Genomic DNA, 24,541 nt, shown 5'->3' on the forward strand with positions numbered 1-24,541 from the left:
TATAATTTAGCAGAAATACTATGTTAGGCACAAATCCTATAAAAAGCAGAAATACTATAATTTAGCAGAAATACTATGTTAGGCACAAATCCTATAAAAAGCAGAAATACTATAATTTAGCAGAAATACTAAGTTAGGCATAAATCCTATGAAAAGCAGAAATAGTATGATTTAGCAGAAATACTGTATTTAGCACAAGTACCGAAAAGTACCAGAAATACTATGATTTAGCAGAATAGTAATAACTTATTGAAACACAAATGCACAGAGGGACACACAAAAACAGGCTCTAATCCAGTCAACCAGTCTAACTATATTCAATTTAAATCCTACAATGACATGCTGCCAAATAAGGGCAGGGTCCTCTCTCTCCCACTAAACACACACACACACACACACACACACACACACACACACACACACACACACACACAGAGGGAGAGAGCTGCCGAATTTAAATCCACCAATCAGAGTGGCTGTTTACGTTTTCCCGCCAAAACAGGTGCATCTTTTTACACACGCAGCAGCACAGAGAGGCACAGGATTATTGCAGCCTATTTCTCATAGTGAGGACTCCCCTCAAACAAATGACCATAATTTCCTAACCGTAGGGGCTAGAGCGGTCATTCTTACACCGTTTTGTTCAGAAGAGATGGGGGAATCTTCCAGTGTTAACAATTTATCATTAAAATGTGAATTTTTAGAGATATATGACATGGATGACTTGTTGACTTAGAAGCCACGAATTCCCCAATATGCAAATATGAATGCCTGAGACCACATATATGATTGGCTGGCTGGGAAGCCGTGCAGGCCCTGATTTGTGGATTTGAATTCCTCAGCCCTCAGATATGATTGGCTGGCTTAGAAGCCATGAAGGCCCCAATATGCAAATTTGAATGCCTCAGGACACATATATGATTGGCTGGGAAGCCGTGCAGGCCCTGATTTGAAAATTTGAATTTCTCAGTCCTCACAGAGGATTGGCTGCCTGGGGACCTGGCAGAAATATATAGAAATACTATTATTAAGCATAAATACTACATTTAGTAGAAATACTATGTTTTAGCACAAATACTATAAAAAGCAGAAATACTATAATTTAGCATAAATACTATATTAAGCACAAATCCTATAAAAAGCAGAAATAGGATGATTAAGCATAAACACTACATTTAGTAGAAATACTATGTTTGAGCAAAAATCCTATAAAAAGCAGAAATACTATATTAGGCACAAATCCCATAAAAAGCAGAAATAGTATGATTAAGCATAAATACTACATTTAGTAGAAATACTATGTTTTAGCACAAATAGTATAAAAAGCAGAAATATTGTAATTTAGCAGAAATACTATATTAGGCACAAATCTTATAAAATAGCAGAAATAGTATTATTTAGCACAATAGTAATAAGTTAAACAGAAAAATTGGAAAAGCAAAATGGACAGCTGAAAAAATGCTGAACATGCTGAGGGTCCCTCAAATATACTTGTTAAATGAAAAAATCAGCAAAAAAATGCACAGGGAGAGAGAAGTAAGTTTCTAGGTCAGCCTGGGAGCTGCTGAATTTGAATCCACCAATCAGAGAGCCTGTGTACTTTTTCCCGCCAAAACATGTGCCTCTTTTTACACACGCAGCACAGAGAGGCACAGGATTATTGCAGCCTATTTCTCATAGTGAGGACTCCCCTCAAACAAATGACCATAATTTCCAAACCGTAGGGGCTAGAGCGGTCATTCTTACACCGTTTTGTTCAGAAGAGATGGGGGAATCTTCCAGTGTTTACAATTTATCATTAAAATATGAATTATTAAAGATATTTGACTTGTAATGCACCATAACTGAGTAGAGCGAAGCAAAAACTGCCTTGACTTGCCCTCAAACAACGCTTTCTAACTCGAAATCTATTTGGAGTATCGATATCATTCTTTCACCGTAAGAGACAGCAGGCTTTGGTGAACAATCATGGAAATTTTCAGGTCTCTGTGGAAATCCAACAAAAAGTTATGACGAGAGAAAAAAGTGGTTCATTTCCACAGTTTGAAATCTGAAGAAATCTGAGCGAAGGACGAATTTCCTACCCTCAAACAAGTCCAACTCATTTCAGAACGGTAATAGGTGAGAAAGAAATTCTTGAATTGTGAGCGTCAGGGGTGTCTGAAGATATTCGGGGACAAGCCTCATGTCTTAACTTTGCTTCGTTAAGGAGATATGACGATTCGAATATGCCTCTCATTACAGAAATCCAGCGGTGATTTTGAACAAGCTCTCCATTCACTTTATATGGAGAGTTTTCTGACCTTGTGTTAGTCTGAGGAGATTTGCAAAAATTCTATAAATCCCACAACAATGATGGTGACATTTTCTGAAAGCCAGCAAAAATACCTACGTTTTGATGTATAATTTGTGGAAGTTGAGTGAAAATTGAGCAAGTAGCAGGAAGTTGTTCGGACATGAAGTGAAAATTGCAAAACCTTCAGTGGCACACTGGAAGCCAAGAGCATAGCAACCATAACAACACATGTATTTTGTGAAAAATCACAATTTTGCAACTCAAAACTTTAAGAGGCATAAAAGTAAAACAGTAGAAGATTTGAAAAAGCTGAATCATACCTGAATAGCCCAATAATTTGTGAACATTTTAAAATTTGAATGGTTGTTCTAGGTGAAAATATGAGGAAGTAGTTAAGTTTCAAAAACAAGCAAATTTTAGCAGAATTGCTGAAGTTTCCCATTCATTTCAATGGGACAAATTAAAGGAAAAAAGCTTAATATTTTAAAAAGTATAATAGTTAAAAATACCAAAAGTCATAGCGCACATTAGCAGAAGAAGCAGAATAGTTTAAAATTTGAACGGTGAAAATCGGCTGAAAATTGTGGAAGTAGTTAAGTGCCAAAAAGTGTACGGAAGCAACTAGAATAATAATAATAAAGAACTAGAAAAATTTGCATTTCCTGCGAAAATGCAGTGTGGATGCTTAAAGCTGAAGCTGTATGCAAAAAGTAGCTGAAAAAGCTGAAAAGTTGCAGAAATTGTAAAAACTTTGCAGAAGCAAAAGAAGTTTGCTAAAATGGAATAACTTAGCAGAACTGCAATATCTTAGAGGAAACATAATACTTGGCAGAAATAGCATAGCAGAATTTAGCAGAAATATTGTAACTTACCAGAAACATGATAACTTCTCAAAAATACAAGAATTTAGGAGAAATAGTATAAGATAACAGAAAGAATATATTTAGCCAAAAATACTTAAACATTACAGAAACACTATGATTTAGAAAAATAGTACAACAGAGCAGAAATATTGTGATTTACCAGAGACACTGTGATGAACTATGAATATTGTAATTTTAAATTGAGACTATGTTTTAGCACAAATATTATAATTTGGCAGAAATACTATAATTTAGCAGAAATACTATATTAAGCACAAATCCTATAAAAAGCAGAAATGGCATGATTAAGCACAAATACTACATTTAGTAGAAATACTTTGTTTTAGCACAAATCCCATAAAAAGCAGAAATACTGTACTATGATTTAGTAGAAAAACTATAATTAATCAGAAATACTAAATTTAGCAGAAATACTATATTAAGCACAAATACTATGAAAAGCAGAAATAGTATATTAAGCACAAATCTTATAAAATAGCAGAAATGCTATGATTTAGCACAATAGTAATAAGTTAAACAGAAAAATTGGAAAAGCAAAATGGACAGCTGAAAAAATGCTGAACATGCTGAGGGTCCCTCAAATATACTTGTTAAATGACAAAAATCTGCAAAAAAATTTATTACAGCCACACAATCACAAATATGTACACATGAGGAAACACACATGCACATAGAGACCCACACACAAGATCCAATTCAGTCAACCAGTCTAAATATATTGAATTTAAATCTTAGAATGAGATCATCCCATTAAAAGCCTCTCTCTCTCTCTCTCTCTCTCTCTCTCTGTCACACACACACACACACACACACACACACACACACACACACACACACACACAGGGAGAGAGGACTAAGTTTCTAGGTCAGCCTGGGAACTGCTGAATTTGAATCCACCAATCAGAGAGCCTGTGCACTTTTCCCCACCAAAACAGGTCCACCTGTTTACACACGCAGCAGCACAGAGAGACACAGGATTTTTGCAGTCTATTTCTCATAGTGACGACTCCCTCAAACAAATGACCGTAATTTCCTAACCGTAGGGGCTAGAACGGTCATTCTTACACCGTTTTGTTCAGAAGAGGTGGGGGAATCTTCAAGTGTTGACAATTTAATATTAAAATATGAATTTTTAGAGATATATGACATGGATGACTTGTTGACTTAGAAGCCACGAATTCCCCAATATGCAAATTTGAATGCCTCAGGACACTTATTTGATTGGCTGGGAAACTGTGCAGGCCCTGATTTGAAAATTTGAATGTCTCAGTCCTCACAGAGGATTGGCTGCCTGGGGACCTGGCAGAAATATATAGAAATACTATTATTAAGCATAAATACTACATTTAGTAGAAATACTATGTTTTAGCACAAATATTATAAAAAGAAGAAAAACTATAATTTAGCAGAAATACTATATTAAGCACAAATCATATAAAAAGCAGAAATACTATATTAAGCACAAATCCTATAAAAAGCAGAAATACTATATTAAGCACAAATTCTATAAAAAGCAGAAATACTATATTAAGCACAAATTCTATAAAAAGCAGAAATACTATATTAAGCACAAATCCTATTAAAAGCAGAAATACTATATTAAGCACAAATCTTATAAAATAGCAGAAACAGTATGATTTAGCACAATAGTAATAAGTTAAACAGAAAAATTGTAAAAGCAAAATGGACAGCTGAAAAAATGCTGAACATGCTGAGGGTCCCTCAAATATACTTGTTAAATGAAAAAATCAGCAAAAAAATGCACAGGGAGAGAGAAGTGAGTTTCTAGGTCAGCCTGGGAGCTGCTGAATTTGAATCCACCAATCAGAGAGCCTGTGTACTTTTTCCCGCCAAAACATGTGCCTCTTTTTACACACGCAGCACAGAGAGGCACAGGATTATTGCAGCCTATTTCTCATAGTGAGGACTCCCCTCAAACAAATGACCATAATTTCCTAACCATAGGGGCTAGAGCGGTCATTCTTACACCGTTTTGTTCAGAAGAGATGGGGGAATCTTCAAGTGTTGACAATTTATCATTAAAATATGAATTTTTAGAGATATATGACATGGATGACTTGTTGACTTAGAAGCCACGAATTCCCCAATATGCAAATTTGAATACCTGGAGCCCACATACATGATTGGCTGGCTGGGAAGCTGTGCAGGCCCTGATTTGTGGATTTGAATTCCTCAGCCCTCAGATATGATTGGCTGGCTTAGAAGCCATGAAGGCCCCAATATGCAAATTTGAATGCCTCAGGACACATATATGATTGGCTGGGAAACCGTGCAGGCCCTGATTTGAAAATTTGAATGTCTAAGTCCTCACAGAGGATTGGCTGCCTGGGGACCTGGCAGAAATATATAGAAATACTATGATTAAGCATAAATACTACATTTAGTAGAAATACTATGTTTTAGCACAAATACTATAAAAAGCAGAAATACTATAATTTAGCAGAAATACTATATTAAGCACAAATCCTATAAAAAGCAGAAATACTATATTAGGTACAAATCCTATAAAAAGCAGAAATACTATATTAGGCACAAATAGTATAAAAAGCAGAAATACTATAATTTAACAGAAATACTATGTTTGGCACAAATCCTATAAAAATAATAAATACTATAATTTAGCAGAAATACTATATTAGGCACAAATCTTATGAAAAGCAGAAATAGTATCATTTAGCAGAATAGTAATAACTTACAAAATTACAAATATGAAGGCATATTGAAACACAAATGCACAGAGGGACACACAAACACAGGCTCTAATCCAGTCAACCAGTCTAACTATATTCAATTTAAATCCTACAATGACATGCTGCCAAATAAGGGCAGGGTCCTCTCTCTCCCACTAAACACACACACACACACACACACACACACACACACACACACACACAGACAGACACAGAGGGAGAGAGCTGCCGAATTTAAATCCACCAATCAGAGTGGCTGTTTACGTTTTCCCGCCAAAACAGGTGCATCTTTTTACACACGCAGGACAGAGAGGCACAGGATTATTGCAGCCTATTTCTCATAGTGAGGACTTCCCTCAAACAAATGACCATAATTTCCTAACCGTAGGGGCTAGAGCGGTCATTCTTACACCGTTTTGTTCAGAAGAGATGGGGGAATCTTCCAGTGTTAACAATTTATCATTAAAATATGAATTATTAAAGATATTAGACTTCTAATGCACCATAACTGAGCAGAGCGAAGCAAAAACTGCCTTGACTTGCCCTCAAACAACGCTTTCTAACTCTAAATCTATTTGGAGTATCGATATCATTCTTTCACCGTAAGAGACAGCAGGCTTTGGTGAACAGTCAGAGAAATTTTCAGGTCTCTGTGGAAATCCAACAAAAAGTTATGACGAGAGAAAAAAGTGGTTCATTTCCACAGTTTGAAATCTGAAGAAATCTGAGCGAAGGACAAATTTCCTACCCTCAAACAAGTCCAACTCATTTCAGAACGGTAATAGGTGAGAAAGAAATTCTTGAATTGTGAGCGTCAGGAGTGTCTGAAGATATACCGGGACAAGCCTCATGTCTTAACTTTGCTTCGTTAAGGAGATATGACGATTCGAATATGCCTCTCATTACAGAAATGCAGCGATGATTTTGAACAAGCTCTCCATTCACTTTATATGGAGAGTTTTCTGACATTGTGTTAGTCTGAGGAGATTTGCAAAAATTCTATAAATCCCACAACAATGATAGTGACATTTTCTGAAAGCCAGCAAAAATACCTACGTTTTGATGTATAATTTGTGGAAGTTGAGTGAAAATTGAGCAAGTAGCAAGAAGTTGTTCGGACATGAAGTGAAAATTGCAAAACCTTCAGTGACACACTGGAAGCCAAGAGCATAGCAACCATAACAACGCATGTATTTTGTGAAAAATCACAATTTTGCAACTGAAAACTTTAAGAGGCATAAAAGTAAAACGGTAAAAGATTTGAAAAAGCTGAATCATACATGAATAGCCCAATAATTTGTGAACATTTTAAAGTTTGAATGGTTTTTCTAGGCGAAAGTATGAGGAAGTAGTTAAGTTTCAAAAACAAGCAAAATTTAGCAGAATTGCAGAAGTTTTCCATTCATTTCAATGGGACAAATTAAAGGAAAAAAGCTTAATATTTTAAAAAGTATAATAGCAAAAAATAGCAAAAATCATAGCGCAAATTAGCAGAAATAGCAGAATAGTTTAAAGTTTGAACGGTGAAAATAGCACAAAAATTGTGGAAGTAGTTAAAGGACGAAAAATGAGCAACTTGAAGAATAATAATAATAATAAAGAATAAAGAGAAACAGGAACTCAATAGTGTGGATGCTTAAAGCATCCACACAACTAGAAAAATTTGCATTTCCTGCGAAAATGCAGTGTGGATGCTTAAAGCTGAAGCTGTCTGCAAAAAGTAGCTGAAAAAGCTGAAAAGTTGCAGAAATTGTAAAAACTTTGCAGAAGCAAAAGAACTTTGCTAAAATGTAATAACTTAGCAGAACTGCAATCACTTAGAGGAAACTGTAAAGCTGAAGCTGTCTGCTGAAAATAGTTGAAAATAGCTGAAGAAGCTGAAGAAATCAAAGTCAGTGTTTAAAAAGTTGCTGAAATTTTAATAACTTTGCAGAACAATATCAAGTTAAGAAAAATGTAATAACTTAGCAGAAATGCAATAATTTAGAATAACATAACTTAACATAACATAACAAACAAAAGTAGTGTAACCTAGCAGGAATAATATAATTTAGTAGAAAATTAAAAACTTGGCAGAAATATTACAACTTATCAGAACTGCTAGAAATTTGCAGAAATGTAATAATTAGGCAAAACTGTCAACAGATAACAGCTGAAAATGCTGAAGTAACCTCAAAGTTACTTGTTTAACTGTGAAAAATTACCAAAAACATTAGAAAAGGAAGAAAACGTGCCGGCAGATAAACTAATGTGGAACAAAACCAAGGTAAAATTGCGAGTTTGCACAGCTGGTGAAATCTAAAAATGGCAAAAAAACATAACAAAGGCAAGACCCACACAAACAACATTTAGGTAATAAATGCACAAGATGCTGCGGTCAGAGATTAAAACACCCAAAAATAATGTTATTGAAATGCCAAAAAGTGGCAGAAAGTTTAGAAAGTAGAAAACCAGTAGTAGAAAAGTAGAACATTCAAATATTTTTAGAAACATATGATACAAAATATTTACTCAGTTGTTTCCAATGATTACAATAATGGCATAAAGAAATAAAAATACCATTTGGGACAAACAGAAAAATATTAATAGAAAATGCAAATCAAATTGATCTAAAATCTATACAAACAATTGAAGCATCTGTTGGAATTGTGAACATATCCTTGTTTGCCATGTTTATGTTTATGGCCCTAAGATGCGCAGACACATGATAGGCTATTAACTGCAAAAATATACACATATATAGCAAGTGAGAGACAAAAATATATCCTCTGATTTGCTGGAGTTTTGTGTAAATACCATTTGGCAAGGATAAACAACATGTTCCTATGCCACATTAAAATTTTCATAAGCTTAATTTTTTCAATTAGTTTACAGTTTCCTGATTTGATGATAAATATGGTACCAATCTACAAAATACTGTCAAAATGAAGTCCACATTGTGATATATTTGAGGTGTGGAGAGTCACACAGCTGAACAATCGATTTGCATATTTAAAGAAACAAGGATCAAATAAAGAACATCGTTGTGGAATAAATTACAGTGAAAAATAATCACTGCTTTGCGTTAGAGAGTGACTTATGATGAGGTATTAATTGGCTTAACTTTACCTCTAACAGCTTTTCACATAGTGCTGTGACCAGGGTGAAATCCATCATAAAGTAACTGTAAACAGTAGAACCATTAGCATGAATGTTATGGTTCTACTCTGATCAAAACTCAAGTCAGCTGTTTGACCTGATATAAAATGATAAAGAGGAACACATATAAATGACCTTTATGAACTTTTCAAAATGACTTTATATGTCTGACCCATTATCTATATATATTACAGCAGCGGTCCCCAACCCCCGGGCCTCGGACCGGTACCGGTCCGTGAGTCGTTTGGTACCGGGCCGCGAGAGATGAGGCTCAGGTGTGAAATGTATCGTTTTCAGGGTTTTTATCGGTTTTCAGCGTTATTTTGTTATCGTTTTTATCGTTAACTCGGTTTTCCTGGGTCTTTTGACGTGTGTTATGAATAAATTTTCTTTTTTTCGGTACCGGTACTAGTTTTATTTTGTTATATTTATCCGCGACACCTTAAAGGCCGGTCCATGAAAAATATTGTCGGGCATAAACCGGTCCATGGCGCAAAAAAGTTTGGGGACCGCTGTATTAGAGCAGATGTGGAAAACCACTGTTAGACCTACTCTATACTAATGTAGTTACTGACACCCCATACTAAGGCAGGATTCATACAAACACACATTATTTATTCTCTTAAACACTTTCTTTTTTCACATTTTGAGATTGTGTAATTTCTAAAAAGAATACATGTAATGGTTCAATAGATATAGTTATTTAAATGTCCATAATAATCACATGATCATTTTTGTACATCCTACAATCCAGGATTTAGAGCTGTGTGTCTGTATGAATTCAGCTTGCTATACTTATAGACTTAGATATATTAATCCACTATTTACCCAAACAAGTTACATTGTTTGGGTAAATAGATTGGGTTTGTTCTACAAAATAATTATTCAACAATAAAAAAAAACACAAAAAAAATCTGCACATTAATCCAGAGTTCAGTTTCATGTCTGATATTGTTTGTTAAATCTGGTGACACAAACACAGTCAATAATTCATTGCTAGCGTGACATGTGGTCCTTTTTGCCTTTGACCAATGATATGCTGGTTACTTGGACCAGTTTAGTATTTGCTGTCACAGAGGAATGTTAACCATAAATCCAAAAGACAAAACTGAAAAAAAATATGTTAATTGCAAACATGTTTTTGCTTAGTAAAAGGATTGAAATTACATGGAAACTGTCACCTTAAAGCCTCATTGTAAATATCATCACAAACAGATGTTTTCCACACAGTTAACAAAGCTCCACCACATCCGATCACTGCACATAAATCTAAAAGAAAACAAAAACAAATAAAAAAAATAAAATTAACACAAGGGAAGACTTTTGACTTAATAACTACGCTTAAAATAAGTGTTACCTTTGAATATTTGTGGGAAAAATCTGATGCTACCCCAAGAATACAAAGCCACACTGGAAACGATGACAGGCTTGCAGCCCTCTGTCTTCCTGGAGTCAGGTGCCTGATCAGTAGCAGTGAGTTGACAGAAGTCGGTGTCTGTAAGAGTGGCCAAACACTGATACTCTGTCCACTTGAGTAGAGTCTAAGAAGCTGGAATGCAGGCACACTGGATGAGCTTGTTCTAAAAAATACAGAAAAAGGAACATTTTATTTGTGTTAAGGCCTAAAAACTACAAATAAGTTATGCAATGAACAATGTTGAAATACCTTATAGGTGCTGCAGGCCACATAACCAGAATCCAGAGCAATCTCACACTCACATGATGGTGAGGAAAGACATGAGCTCTGCAATGAGGTTTGAATGTCTCAGTTGGGACACTGAAGAACTCAGAAGACAGCAATACCTGCACAGAGAGACAGAGTAGAAAAAGCATAGATTTGTAATCCATAATGTGAATTAAAACTCAAAAAGTGTCAACAAGTATAATCATTTGAGTGTGGAATTATTTATGCACTAAACAGGATTTTAATTAATTAATTGAATTAAAAACACTGACATTTTTTATCAAAGATAAAGAATCATACCTCTCTCTGCTCTGAGGATCACTGAGCATCTCTGACAGGAAATACAGTTTCCTCAGTAGGAGTCATCATTCATGGTCTCAGAGGTGTGTAGTGTGGCAGCATCATGATGGTCTCCAGATCAGGCAGGAGGTCAGGTGATGGGTGTGTCATCTTCTCCATTGAAGACATACTGGTATGGCAGTTCATAAAACAGCAGTCTCTGTGTGGCATGTAGTTATCTGTGCAGTCCAGCACTGATGGATCAGGTTTGGCTCAGCAGTTCATGAAGATGGTGTTAAGATGTTGTTGTTTCAGCTGAGGATGGTGAAGTTTGAAGGTTTTCCCACAAAGGAAACAGGACTGTGTGTGCCCTGTCTGAAAAAAATACATCTACAAAACATAAAGTGCTTTTAACACCACCCACCCCCCCTCCCCACCCACCCATCTCAGCCCCCAAGTGTCTATATAATGCTGGTATGGGGTGTCAGTTACTAAATCTAATTAGTGCGTCAGAAAGCGGGGGCTACACCTAAAGCCCCCGCTTTCTGATGTCTTTGTTTATTAGCAGCTTTTTCCAGCTGCTCAGAGAATTCTGACTTGGCCTTTATCCACCCAAACCCAAACCCACCCGGATAAAGTTCAAGTCAGAAAATTGATGCAGAAACTTTCCATGTACTTCTAAATCAGTTTTTATACAAATTCTGTAAGCTGTGAAAATGTTTTTCTCTACATAATGTATAATTATAGACATCTCTGGTAGCCTAAAGATAGTTTAAAACTTTTAACATTTTTTACCTGTAAAACATGATAAGCAAAACCTCATTCATCCAAAAAACATTTGATTCTACAAAATTTACTATAATCAAGAAAATATAATTGTCTGTATTTATTCATGTGACCCATAATAAATACCTGCATTTATCTGTGATTTATTTATTTACTATTTCATATTTGAAAGCATCTTGGAGGGGAAGATCTCGTTTGTTGAGATACATACGTCAGAGTAAAAAAAGTATCAAAAAAGGAGATGACAATTAACATCCCTGAAAAAATGTATAAGTAGATTTAGTCATTTAAAACATGAGAATAAAAAATAAATTATGTCCGTTTAATGCAGTATATTTCAGATCTGAGGTGCATGATAACAGAAAGCAGATCTCCCGGCTCTGCATGAAGTACAGCCATGATTTGGTGACATGATTAATAACATTGCAATAAGAAAGGGTCTTCTTACAGACAGAGTAGGGAAGACAATTTTTTCCAATGAAAAATCTTTTTCATACTCTACAATCAGTAAACTCTGTAACAAACATGATCTGTAATTGTTTCAAAACTCACCAGACGACTTCATGATTGGCTCGAGGACAGGACACAAAACACAGGGTTGTGGTAACTGTAGTATGATCTCAGAACACCGGAATGGAGACATTGATCTGGCTGAGAAATAAAAATGAGGTCAAGCAGGGTGTTCTTGTCTGTAGTGGCAGAAGTGATCAGCTGTGAATACCCTCTCGACTGAAACTGCTCCAGAATCTGTTTTCTTCCACTCTGCAAGTGGTTCTCATTAAAATCTCCACACACAATGATTGGGTGACAGTCCATTATTTCAAGGGAATCTAAAAGACTTACCAGGTTTTGCATGAATGGTGTCAAACTGTAGTCAGGGGGTCTGTACACAACAGCAATGAGTGCAGGGAATGGAGCCTGAACCTTCAACACTAAAAACTCAAGATCAGTGACATTATGCAGATTCTGTTTTACCTGAACCTGAAAATGATTCCTCAAATACACAACAACTCCACCACCACTTCTGCTGGCCATGTGAGGAAAGTTTGTGTAGGACACATGTCTGTTGCGTTTGAACATGGTGTAGCCATCCAAATGAAGACTGTCTGCAACAAAGGAGCCTTGGAGGTGAGACTCTGTGAGACACAAAACATCTGCTAAACACATTTCATGATGACTCTTGATGTCACTGATGTGAGATGGCAAACCCTCCGTATTGTGATGGATCAGTGTAAGAGTGTCAAGTCTGCTGGCTGTTTCTCTGACCTGAAGAAGAGGCATCATTTCCTCAACGCTGGCTTGTCTCATGGTTTGGAGTGCTGCAGTTACCTCGGGATTGGAGTAAATCTTTTTCTCATCCAAGTCCTGCAAATAGAGTCCACTGAGAGACGTCACCCTGCTGAGAGCAACATAAGCCATACCTGGTTCAAAAATGTTCTTCATTGAAACTACAGCTGTCTGTGTTGTAAGACCCTGAGTTTTGTGAATTGTGCAGGCAAATGCTAGCTTTACAGGAAACTGTCTGCGTACCGCTCCTTTAAACTTCAGACTCTCCTCTGCTCTCTCAATGTAAACCAGATCATCAGATGCTGCATTAGCACTGCGGTTGTGTCTCATAGGCTGCCGGTTGTCCATTCTGAGCCCCAGTTTGATTATGTGTCCATCATTTTCAGATCTCACCACCTTTACCAGTATACCAAAAGCACCGTTGACTAAACCGTTTAGTGTGTCCAAGTTTCTGGTCAGCATGACTCGAGCTCCTTCAGCAACATTCAGAGTGTCAGGTAAATCATTTCTCCCACCTGTAAATGGTTTGTCTCTTCGTTCCATTCTGCCTGTACGTTTATCCTTCTGGAAATCGTCTGCAGTGATGATTATGATGTTTGAATGAAGCTTCTTCAGGGTATCTGTGTTATGGGATTCCACATTCTTGTTGGTGGCATAAATGTGTAAGACCTCAGTTGGACATTCTTCTGGTGCAGTCACAGCCTGTGACAACAAATCTCTGTCGCACTGAGAAAGCTCATCCGTCTTTTCTTTCACTCTAATCCTGTTCAGCATCTCTGCAAAGGCCACATCATCTTTCTGACGCATGATCTCGGTTAGAGTGATCATCTGAAAATGCTCCTGCCATAGGTCAATCTGTTCTGGATCGTAAACGCAGAGAGGTTTAGACTGTCGCACTGGTGGCAGCTGGTAAAAATCTCCAACAGCTAAAACTGACATTCCACCAAAAGGTCTCTGAGTGCCTTTGATTTGTTTCAGTCTTGCATCCACATAGGCAAAAAGGGGTTTTGAAACCATTGAAATCTCATCAATAACAATAATTTCTGCATTCATCAGCTCAGATCTGACTTCATCCAGTTGGTTACCAAGTCCTTGAATGGGTGGTTTCAGACTCCTGGGTAGTTTCAGTAGAGAATGTAATGTAGAGCCATTGATAGAAAAAGCTGCTGTACCGGTAAATGAAGTCAGTAAAACAGTTGGATTTGATATGTCAGCTTCTTCTGCATTAGCAGGCAGTCTGCTCAGGATCTTTGATGCTTCAGAGTGAATACATTTAATCAGATGTGACTTTCCAGTTCCTGCACCACCGTTGATATAGAAGAAAAATGGATCTGGGTTCAAACCACAAACTCGCTGAATACACCAGTCTCTTATAGTATAGAACACGCAGGCCTGCTTCTGGTTCAGATTCTGATACATTACACGTACCACGGCTGGATCTACTGCAGGTTGTTCTCTGATGGCTCTGATCTCTGTTACAGCATCAGACTGACGACTGTAGTCGGGAACATTCTCCTGTTCGTTCTCATCATCAGAATGTCTCTCAGGAAGATTCTCATCACATTGCAGCCTCACAACTTCAGATTCAGGAGCAAGATTACACCATTCATCGATCACAACATCCCTATTTTGTTCAAACTCTTCCAGTGCACTCTCAATATCCTCAGAGTTCTTCTCATACTTGTCTTTATTTCTTTTCACAATCCGTTTCACAGACTCACTGTGGTCTGGACATGGAAGTCGCACAAAACCCGAGTTGTAGAAGGACTGATAGGTTTGGAAACATTGTGGTTTCAGTTCCTGCTCTGATCTGTGTGGAAGGTAAAGTCTCAACAGTCGACCATAATATTGCTCAGGATCTTTTTCCTGTGAACAGTGGTAATACCTGATTATAGCTGGTTTATCATTCTTTCGCCTTTGTACAAATCCAAGCTGGTTTAGAAGAGGAAGCACATCTTTTCCTTCATTTGGACCACTCACCAACCGGCACAGGGCAGCAAAATCAGCCAGCGACATTTCCTCATATTCTGGGGTCTCAGGTCTGCATTTGTATTTATCACTCAAACTTGTCATCCAAATATTACAGCTGTCATGTGTTGTGCTTTCCAGGAAGCTCATGGGCCGACTCATTTTTACTGGGTTATCATCTGTTGGTACAAATACAACACTGCGGGAACATTTTTTCATTTTTAGGCCACAGACTCGAGTCACACACTCCTGTGCGCTGATCTCTCTCTTTTTTGAGTAAGCCTGCATCACAGCTCTCATTTCATCACATTCATTGACGGTGTTCTTATCAGAGTTATCGATAACTGTCTTCAGGTATTCAGAGAGGCCAGATTCTTTCTTTGTTATATATTTACAGAGGTATTCTACACATGAATAGGCATTCAAAATGAATGAGACATCTAAATTAGAGTTCCAGGCTTCAAGCAGATCTGGGTTGTAATTGTTGATCCAACAGTCCTTTGGGTCACGTTTCAGAATCAGAGCTGTTTTCTTGTTTATGTTCTGGAGGCATTGTTCATACTCATTCATTGTCAAGTTGCATCGTGACAGAATCTGCTCTATGGTGAGGGAAGCAGCTTCAGGTTCCTTCAGCAGGTTCAACAAAGGTCTGAGTTTGGCTTTTGCAGCTTCAGTGTCTGAATCCTCATCCTGTCTCACAATCATTGTTCTTGTGGATGGTGGTTTTGGAAACCCAAATCTACAACCAGAGTTCACACTCTTAAAGCATGTCTTTGTGTGGTTCTTGCTGTGCTTTTGTAGTTCAGAGACTTTTTTGTGCAGTTCAGGTTGTTTTTCTGGATCAGGGAGTTGAGCTGAGATGTATCTGTCCACAAAGTCACAGACAGTTTGGTCATCATCCACATCTGCTTCTACCTTTTCTCGAATCCACAGCAACATGTGTATATGCGGACTACCTCTGTGCTGGAACTCAACTCTGTAAAAGTAATCAATGATCTCACCAAGGGGCTGTGCAGGAGAAAAAAGCAAATCTCTGAACAAAGCCTCAACACGCTTATCAAACATCCGCATGGTGGTTACTGGATTTGATCTTAGAATTTCACACTTTTCTGACCAGTCCAGGGCTTCAAAATCAACCTCTTCACCTTGCTGTCTCTTTATTGCTTGAATCACTTCAGGCCATCTCATCTCAGCAGCAGAGAAAGTGACAAAGAACTGAGGTGTTCCTATTTGACGAATCATACTGAATAAATCTTTGGTAGTTTTCTGCCAGTAAGCTGGAGTTCCTCTGAGTGGCTGCATAAATCTGATTGCATCTTTATTTCTTACCAGCTTCTCTACTTCTGTCTTACTTTGTAACATTCCCGATGTGATTTTGCGTCCATCTTTGGTCATAGTTTTACCTTTCCTTAGCTGTATTGTCATGCTGGAATTAGCCAAATGTATTTCAGTGACAAACTGTGAGAAAAACAGGTAATTTGTGTCTTTAGCAAATCTTGCATCAATGTTGAAAAGCCTTGACTTGAAGTAAGCACTTGGTGTGAGTTTAAGAAGTCTCTTTTCATCCAGTGTATTCTGACCGGTAGGAAACTGCACAGGAAATGCCATGGCTTCCAAATGAGGAGTTCTGAAGAAGCTAACAGGATTGTTTCTTTCTGCAGGAGCCACACAATATGTGTTATCAGTGAAACAGAGAATCTCTTCTGAAATGTCTACAGGCTGCAGACAACTTTCTAGAGCAAAACCTCCATTGTTCAAATCACTTTCTGGTTCATCTGGATTTTGTTCCTCTGGTTGTTCATCACAGGATTGCATATTAATAGCTTGGTCACTTTCAGACTCACTTTCGCACAAAAGGGCATCTTTTTCATAGTTGTCAATTTCCATTAAATCTGCTTCATCATAATCATCACTTCCCATGCTGGCTTCATCACTGCTGTCATCATCAGGTAACGTTGGATCACAAAGCAATGCATCATCTCTGATAATAATATCTGTGTACTGTGGATGAATTTGTTTGAGTTTACGCAGGGCTTGAATGAGTTTAGACCAGGTGACAGTCTGGAACAGCTGATGGCCTTTGTAGCACAGTCGTCTTTTCAGCTTTATCCTCATGATCTGTGATTGGCTTCTGATCCTCGGTAAACTGTCAACTGTTTGTTGGACTTCAGATGGTACACACACCACATTACCACGTATGAGTCTCTGTCTGCCCTTTGGAAGTGGAATAATCTTAGCAAATGGTATGCATTTGGCAATCAGATGTCTCTCCAGAATGTTGAGATCGCACAGTTCAGCTGGAATATCCTGCAGTTCTAAACCGTTGACAGCAGCAAGTCTTGGCATGCGTCCACTTTTGAGGGAACTGTGACACGTGTGACAGATATACTCCTTTTTTCTCTCAACAGGAAAGCTGCAGTGATCATGACATGCTTCGTCACACACATGAACAAATTTACCAGTTAGACACTGCTGAGCTACAATTTGGTGTTTTGAGTAATTTTCTCTTTTGCAGATTTTCACCTGATTAGGAAAAGAAGCTTTTAGACAAACAGTACAAACATAAGATGGTGCTGACTTAATGTTGGATCTGAAACGAGATATGGCCTCATTCATTAAAGTGTTCTCTGGATGACACTGTAAACTGTCAGCTGGTCGATGCATCTGACGATATTTTCTTTTTATTTTCATTGCACATCTGATATTATGCATCTGTCTAAAAGAAATACTGTTCCAATATTTTACTCTCATTCGTTCTCTCATATTGTCCTTGTGTTGCTGCTGAAATTGTCTCTCTTCTCCATAACGTTTAGTGATGTAACATTTTTTTTTCTGTCTAAATTCTACACTTTCTTTATATAGGTTAGAAACATATGACCTCATGTAAGCTTTATGTTTCTCTCTGAATCCAGCACAAGTTCTGTAATTTCTTCTTATACGTTCCTTCTGCTGTTCTTTGAATATAGGAGATTGTCTATAAGATTCTTTATATGTTTTTCTCATACGTTCCTTCTGCTTTTCTCGAAAAATGGGAGATTCTCTATATGTTCTTGTTATACGTTCCTTCTGCTTTTCTCGAAAAATGGGAGATTCTCTATATGTTCTTGTTATACGTTCCTTCTGCTTTTCTCTGAATGAAGAATCTTCTTTATACATCCTTATGACACGTTCTCTTTTTCTCTCTCTAATTTTAGCACTATCTCTATAGATTTTTCTAAAATGTTCTCTCTGTTTCTCTCTATATGTAGCATTGAGTTTACACAGATTATTTTTGTACACACTCTTCTTCTGTCTGTGATCAGGATCATGAGACTTTCTGCTAGAATCTTTTTTCTTTGCCTTAAAGCTTTCATCAAAAGCGTACATCTGTCTTTCTTTCTTTTTCTGATTTTCCCTTCTCTGTGGTAGTTTTTCTTGGACCAACAGTCGTCTCCTAATCTTTCTCCTTTGCTGTTTATTATGCTTCAACAGTTTATGTGAGAGTTCATCTGTTGTCATAGTTAAACAGGAGGCAGTGTTTAAATCATTCAGAGGAACAGAATCTTTTGTTACCTGAGTGTCTCTTACAGAAGATGCAGAGGTTTCTATTTCTAAATAATCAGAATTGTTCAGCTCAGCAGCTGGCTCATTTGAATAATCCACTCTGGATGACATCACTTCAGTAGCTAAAGTGTCGGCCACAGTTTTCTGTGTTTTCTCAGTGGATTTGGGGGTTTCAAATTTAGGTTCATTTAAAGCTGGTGCTGGAACAGTTGTAGCTGTTTGTCTGTTTTCATCAGCATTTCTTTGGTCAGCAACGTTTTCACTGTGGAACTCAACAGGCTGTAGCTCATAGGTACAGGTTGGTGCGATGCTACACATTCGGTACAAACGTTTGATCCTGTCAATCATGTCGTTAAGACGTGTGAATTTTAACATAACTGCAGTTCCACCACTTACACTTAGCGACAATGGCATTCCTGTAGACTTACGTGGGTGAGGATCAAAATATGCGTATTCACCTGAAGTCAGCCTGGAAACTGCAATGGCGGTTCCTCCCATGACTAGCAAAGCATAGCAAATGTCTGAAGCCAAACACTGTAGTCCCTGTTCAAGGCTCGGAAGATGATCTGTACCGTCAAATGTGCCATAAAGAGCAAACTGAGACATGTCGACTTGATACTCGTGTCTGCGGCTGATGATCACAGTGGGAAGTTCATCACAGGCTAGAAACACGCTGTTCACAAACCTCTTTCTGGCATCTGAATACACGGCATGGCCTTTGTCCAACACACGGTTAAGATCTGCTCTGGTAATGAATTCATCCTCGTGTAAGAATGACAGGAAAACCAAACTGTTCGCCATGCATTGCTGATTCCGGTACTTTCCATACTTAGCATTGGCCTGGCTTCGGGATGCACAGATGCTACTCACTTGTGGACGACTTTCACTGTTTGTAACCTGTACATGAGACGGTCCTGGAGCTTCTCCATCATGCTGCGTTTGCACAGTTAGCTGGGGTTCAGTTTGGATTACCTGCTGTACTTTAGCATTTGGCACCAATGATGAGCAAACACCTCTCTTTACCACATCTGCATAAGACACTGCGGCTGTCTGAACGCTGAGCTGCACTTCTGGACTGGGAATACTTGTAACAGACACCTTTACCTGCTCACCGGTCTGAGAAAGATTTACCTGTTCCTTCTGCTTTTGCCATCTAAGCTTCTGGGACTGTGACCTTTGACCTTTCCTTGGCATTTTGTGCAAGTACAAACTGGACCTTATATGTATTTATACACAAATGTATACAAAAATCAACCTGTAAACACTGAAAAACTCCTCAAGTTTCTATTAAATGGATAAATGTAAAACTATACAAATGGTAAAGTGTTCTTATAACTGTTTAATTGATGTAAAAGGCTGACTTAAATACAAACTCAATATAAAAGTTATGGAAAGATCTTTAAAAAGTTTTATTGTAGCTTTTTCAAAAACTGTATATTATACTTTTTTTTTTTTTTAACCAGACTGGTTAATGAATAGGTCTATACTTCTGTGAAGTAATATGCAGAATAAATCTCAACAATCAATCAACAGGCTATAATAAAACTCTTAGTTTTAAAGTAGACTTTGTGTAAATCTTTCAGATATCTAAAATCTAAAGCAAATATAAGGAGCTGTGGTGGTGTAGTGATCAGATGACAGGCGATGAGGATTCTTCAGCTGGATGTTCTGCAGCAGTCAGGAAACAGGAAGTCTGGGTTCTCAGGGCAGCCTCTAGATGACAATTGTAACTGAATACTTACACTGAGTGACAAAAAAAGGGTTTGTCCTTAAATAATAATAGTTTAAACTTGTAGTCAAATGTTATAGCCAGTGAAACAGACTTGAAAAATGTATTTGAATCTAATTTAATATTTATCTAAATAGAGCAGTCTGAATGTATATATTACAAAATAACCAGATTGTCTTATTACAAATAAACCTTTAAGAGGTGTATATTTTATATAATTTCTCAAAGTAATTGCACCTGTAAGCCAAACAGCCAATCAATGTTTATTCCAAAGTGTAATGCAAAATTAAAATGACAAATTTAGGGCTGTGTAAATAGTTTCTACAGTGACTTCTACTGTACTGTATATTCAACTTCTTACTTGTAATTTCCAGTAAAATGAGTGGATATGAGAGAGTTTAACGACAGGAAAGAAGGAGCAGTGAGAGCAGAGATCTCTCAGATTTCTGAAAACAGATCGTCGAAGTTGCGGTAACTTCAATTTCCAAAAACTTGGTTTGTTGTCAACCTTGGTTTGTTGTCAAACTTGGTTTCTTGTCAAACTAGGGCTTATGCTTGTCAAAATTAGATAGAGTACATGGCGGAGAAATGATAGAAGATAGAATGGCTTGTCAAAAAAGATGGAGCAGGGAGAGGGAGAGTGATAGGACAGACTGAATTTGCTTGTTAATGGCTTGTTAATGATAGAGGGAGAGGGTTTTCTGCAGCAGGTCACCTGTAAGACAGAAAGAAAGTGGAATTAGACACACTTCCAATAAACCTGGCTTTACCCTATTTTTCAGACTATAAGGCACATTTAAAAGCCTTTAATTTTCTCAAAAATAGACAGTGCACCTTATGTATGGTTGTGCTTACTGATTTCAAACCAATTCTATGTGGTACACGGCACTCTGTCAAATGTTTTAGTATGACTTTGGTAAGCTACAAAGCAGCACCACTTGATGTATCGTCGGAGCATGGCTACCATAGTCAGCACCCTCGTAGAGTAATTCGTACTGTGCTTCAACATAATATGGTGTGTGTGTATAAGGGCCTGGCACCTGTTGAGAGCCATGCTTATGTAGCAGATTTCAAACTGATCAATCCACATTCATCAGTCCATAAATCCTGAAAAGTAAGCGTATTGTTCTGTATTTTATGTCTTACAACTGAACAATTTTGAGAGTTATTGTAAATGAGTTGAATAAAGTTTGACTTATCTGTTTTGTTTGGCTTAATGTGCCTTAGAATTTAGTGCGCCTTACAGTCCGAAAAATACAGAACATATATATCATTACACACTGAAGAGTTGTACAGTACATTATTAGATTCAACTGAATAAAAATGTTTATCATATGGTGGTGGAACATTTCTAAGGACATTTTCGCATTCTATTAACACAATAAAAACAAACAGAGTCTGTAAACCAAGATATGGTGCTATAGTAACTTACTATAAACATTATATGGTCAAGCTAAACCCACACAATGAAGTCAGAGCAGACAGTTTCAGACCACCTGCTTTAAACACTTCACATGCACTCAACTCACATGATCCTAAATGCCCAAAGGTCTCAAATTCCCGTTTCTGTGTGTACTTACCTGGTACAACAGTATATCATAATGTCTGGGGAGCAGTTAACATAAAAGTAAAAAATAATTTACTCAGTATGACTTTTGGCAAAATGAAAAATTTGGAGACAGATGACTCCTAAACAGCAGTTTCTACATTTTTCAGTCAAATTTGGGGCATGTTTAATACACACTCCACTAAATCTACAATAAACTTAGCATGGCCGATATTAGGGCCTAATTAAAAATGTACTATGATGATAAGAGAGATCTGTAAGTCTGGAAATGTTTACATAGACTTTTCTATGATCTGATTATTCCCAAGAGCTGTGCTGACTCACTGCACTAAACTGAATCTCCTATAATGAGAAACATTTCCCAGAACTGCACCTCAGACAAACCTTTACTTACCAGACTGAGACGATCAGATCAGCAGTCTAGAGAAAGGAAACAATTCATCAGATCACTGTTTGATGATTCAGACTGTTGAGCCTCTTCACACACAATCCAATTTACTGTGACATAAATTAACTAGTAAATTTATTTAAGGCTTTATGAGCTTACTGTAGTCTAAAGAGGAGATAAATGAACTGCAGCGTCTCACATGGCTATAGCAAGTGTAATAAAAGCATTCTTTACTACAGAAATACAAAGAATAGCCACCAATATTTGTTGGCACAAGTGCAGGATATACCAAATATTTCCTACACAGAAGCTTTGTGGCTCCAACATTTTCTACAACAGGTCAGTACTAGTAAAGTGTGAAAACCAAAACTTTTAAAAATGTTAGATACAAAGTAATTATATAAATCAGAAGCAACAGAAAACCTCATCATGTCTGATATGAATATGTAAATCTTAAAATAAATATTGACATGTTACAATAGCAGAGGTGCACCATGTTTTGTAATTAAAATTAAATGTCTTAAATTTTTACACTAAAAAGTCCTCTCATTGTACCCGTTGCTAGGAATATTTATGTATTTTGCAGTGTACCTTTTTGGCAACTTTTCTATTTAATTTTAAAACACATTATATTCACCAAATAAGTGATAAACTAATTAGACACACTGGCTGTAATGTACCTAACAATGTCCACTCACACCTCTGGTTCTCTTAGTTTTTCATTATGACTTTGTGTTTTTGCCAATCAGTAAATGGAAACATATCACAAAAAGTCAGACTACTGTATGTAAGTTGCCAAATGTGCTACGCAATGCCAGGTTCATACTGCTTCAGTTACAATCACTGTTTACTTACCAGCAAAGGCAAAACCAAAGATCTCTTTCACTCTGTGTAACAAAAGACAAAGCACAAAAACACAGAATAAGACAACTCAAATCAGCATCACAGTCAATACTGCATCACTCTGTGTAGTACAAAAGATTCAGTACACTTCTTTGTTTACCACAGCAACAAACAACTCACCTCTTTTTTCTACACCTTATTAAAGATTACATCTTCATTAAGGTAAAATGTGCTTTCATCCATTTGTAATAAGCCACACACGTTTCTCAGTTATGTGATAGCTCTATTAGTTTGGTGCTATTAGATAACACAGTAGATTTAATAAGCAATGATTTACTACACCTAGCTCTGCACACTTTATCAAATTCTGACATCACAATTTCAAAGCATGAACAATCATAAATGAAAGCTTGGATGATATTTTTGTAGGCTTCAACATCTGAGTTCGTCTGCATTCAAATTCTGCTTCCTAAAAATATTATCACCTGCACACAGTATCATTTAATATGCTGTTGTTTTAAATATCTACATATCATATTTATAATATTAATGGTGCACTGCTGCATTTTATTTATTTGAAGGTGGACGTTTTTTATATTTCGTTAGTTTTTCACAAAGTGAGAAGTTAAACAGAACTGCAGGTGAAGGTTTTATTTAAAAAAAAAAAAACAACCTGCACAAACAAGTGTTTGTTAAACAGTTCTTAAAATTTAACTAAAAAACTAAAATTACCTAATTAAAAAAAACTTCTTGTTAAGAGATGTTATTATTCTTATATTATGTGTTTCATCCTCACTCTCTCTCTCCCTTCTGTTAATTAACCCACAGCACAAAAACACACCGGTACAGGCACGTGACTCTTCTTCTCCCGGCTTTCAGTCAGAAGCTGTGTCCCAAAATGTCGGCTGCATCCTCCGGAGGCCGCATTTGAAGGCCGATTATGTCACAGCCAGTCGACGAAGGCTGTCTCAAATGCGGCCGACAAATGAGTCCTTCATTTCATAAACTTTTAACATATTTTTAGGCGAGAAAGTAGCGGTGTAAATTGCAAGTATCTGCTTGGTTTATCAAGACATCGCATATTTGCAAAAGTGTGCCGACGTTTTCAGAGACGTCTGTCACCCACCGGCTCGGTGGGTGACAGATGGCAAGCCGGGAGGGGGGTTCAGACCCCCGCTCTTTCGCTACTCAGGTTAAACATGATATGCAAGTCACTCTGATAACTTAAAAATGTAATTGTTTGCCTTTTTCTGTGTTTTATTTGTTCTGGAGTAAATCGGTTTGGCTGAGATCAAAGTTATTAGATTATTAGATTAAATAAAGCTTTATTAATCCATCTGGTGGGTTCCTCCGGGATTTTCACATAGCTCAATAAACGTTAAACGGTCGAGAATTTACGCCAGTGTCCTGTTATATTTTAAATAGCAAGGAGCAGACG

General features: G+C 37.2%; 2 protein-coding genes and 1 long non-coding RNA gene across 28 annotated transcripts in view; 1 reads left to right on the forward strand and 2 right to left on the reverse strand.

Annotated features, from left to right (window-relative positions):
- The window catches only part of afdna (afadin, adherens junction formation factor a), a 161,382-nt gene that overhangs the window by 100,392 nt on the left and 36,449 nt on the right, over nucleotides 1–24,541 (forward strand). The gene's annotated exons all lie outside the window — the stretch shown is intronic.
- On the reverse strand, nucleotides 7,784–14,295 carry LOC145420478 (ATP-dependent DNA helicase PIF1-like). 2 transcript variants are annotated; one of them, XM_080289765.1, is made up of 3 exons: nucleotides 12,622–14,295; nucleotides 12,331–12,429; nucleotides 7,784–11,367 (listed from the first exon to the last, which is right to left on the reverse strand). In XM_080289765.1, the coding sequence occupies exons 1-2, from the start codon at nucleotides 14,116–14,118 to the stop codon at nucleotides 12,340–12,342; spliced, it is 1,587 nt and encodes a 528-aa protein (XP_080145891.1). In that variant the 5' UTR covers nucleotides 14,119–14,295; the 3' UTR covers nucleotides 7,784–11,367; nucleotides 12,331–12,339. The 2 variants fall into 2 exon arrangements, with proteins under 2 accessions (XP_080145891.1, XP_080145890.1); XM_080289764.1 differs by having other exon boundaries at nucleotides 7,784–11,382.
- LOC145420491 (uncharacterized) lies at nucleotides 20,407–24,133 on the reverse strand. The gene is made up of 3 exons (XR_013901811.1): nucleotides 23,116–24,133; nucleotides 22,267–22,292; nucleotides 20,407–21,020 (listed from the first exon to the last, which is right to left on the reverse strand). It is a non-coding gene; the product is annotated as an uncharacterized LOC145420491 (long non-coding RNA).

The sequence above is a fragment of the Astatotilapia calliptera genome, chromosome 15 (assembly GCF_964374335.1).
Source record: "Astatotilapia calliptera chromosome 15, fAstCal68.1, whole genome shotgun sequence".
In the NCBI taxonomy this organism is placed as follows: domain Eukaryota; kingdom Metazoa; phylum Chordata; class Actinopteri; order Cichliformes; family Cichlidae; genus Astatotilapia; species Astatotilapia calliptera.

Coding starts and splice junctions, on each gene's coding strand:
- LOC145420478 (XM_080289765.1), bottom strand. CDS start 14,118: ATGAATGCAGAAATTATTGTTATTGATGAGATTTCAATGGTTTCAAAA. Junction 12,430..12,621: donor CACCATTCATGCAAAACCTG/GTAAGTCTTTTA, acceptor TTTATTTCTCAG/CCAGATCAATGTCTCCATTC.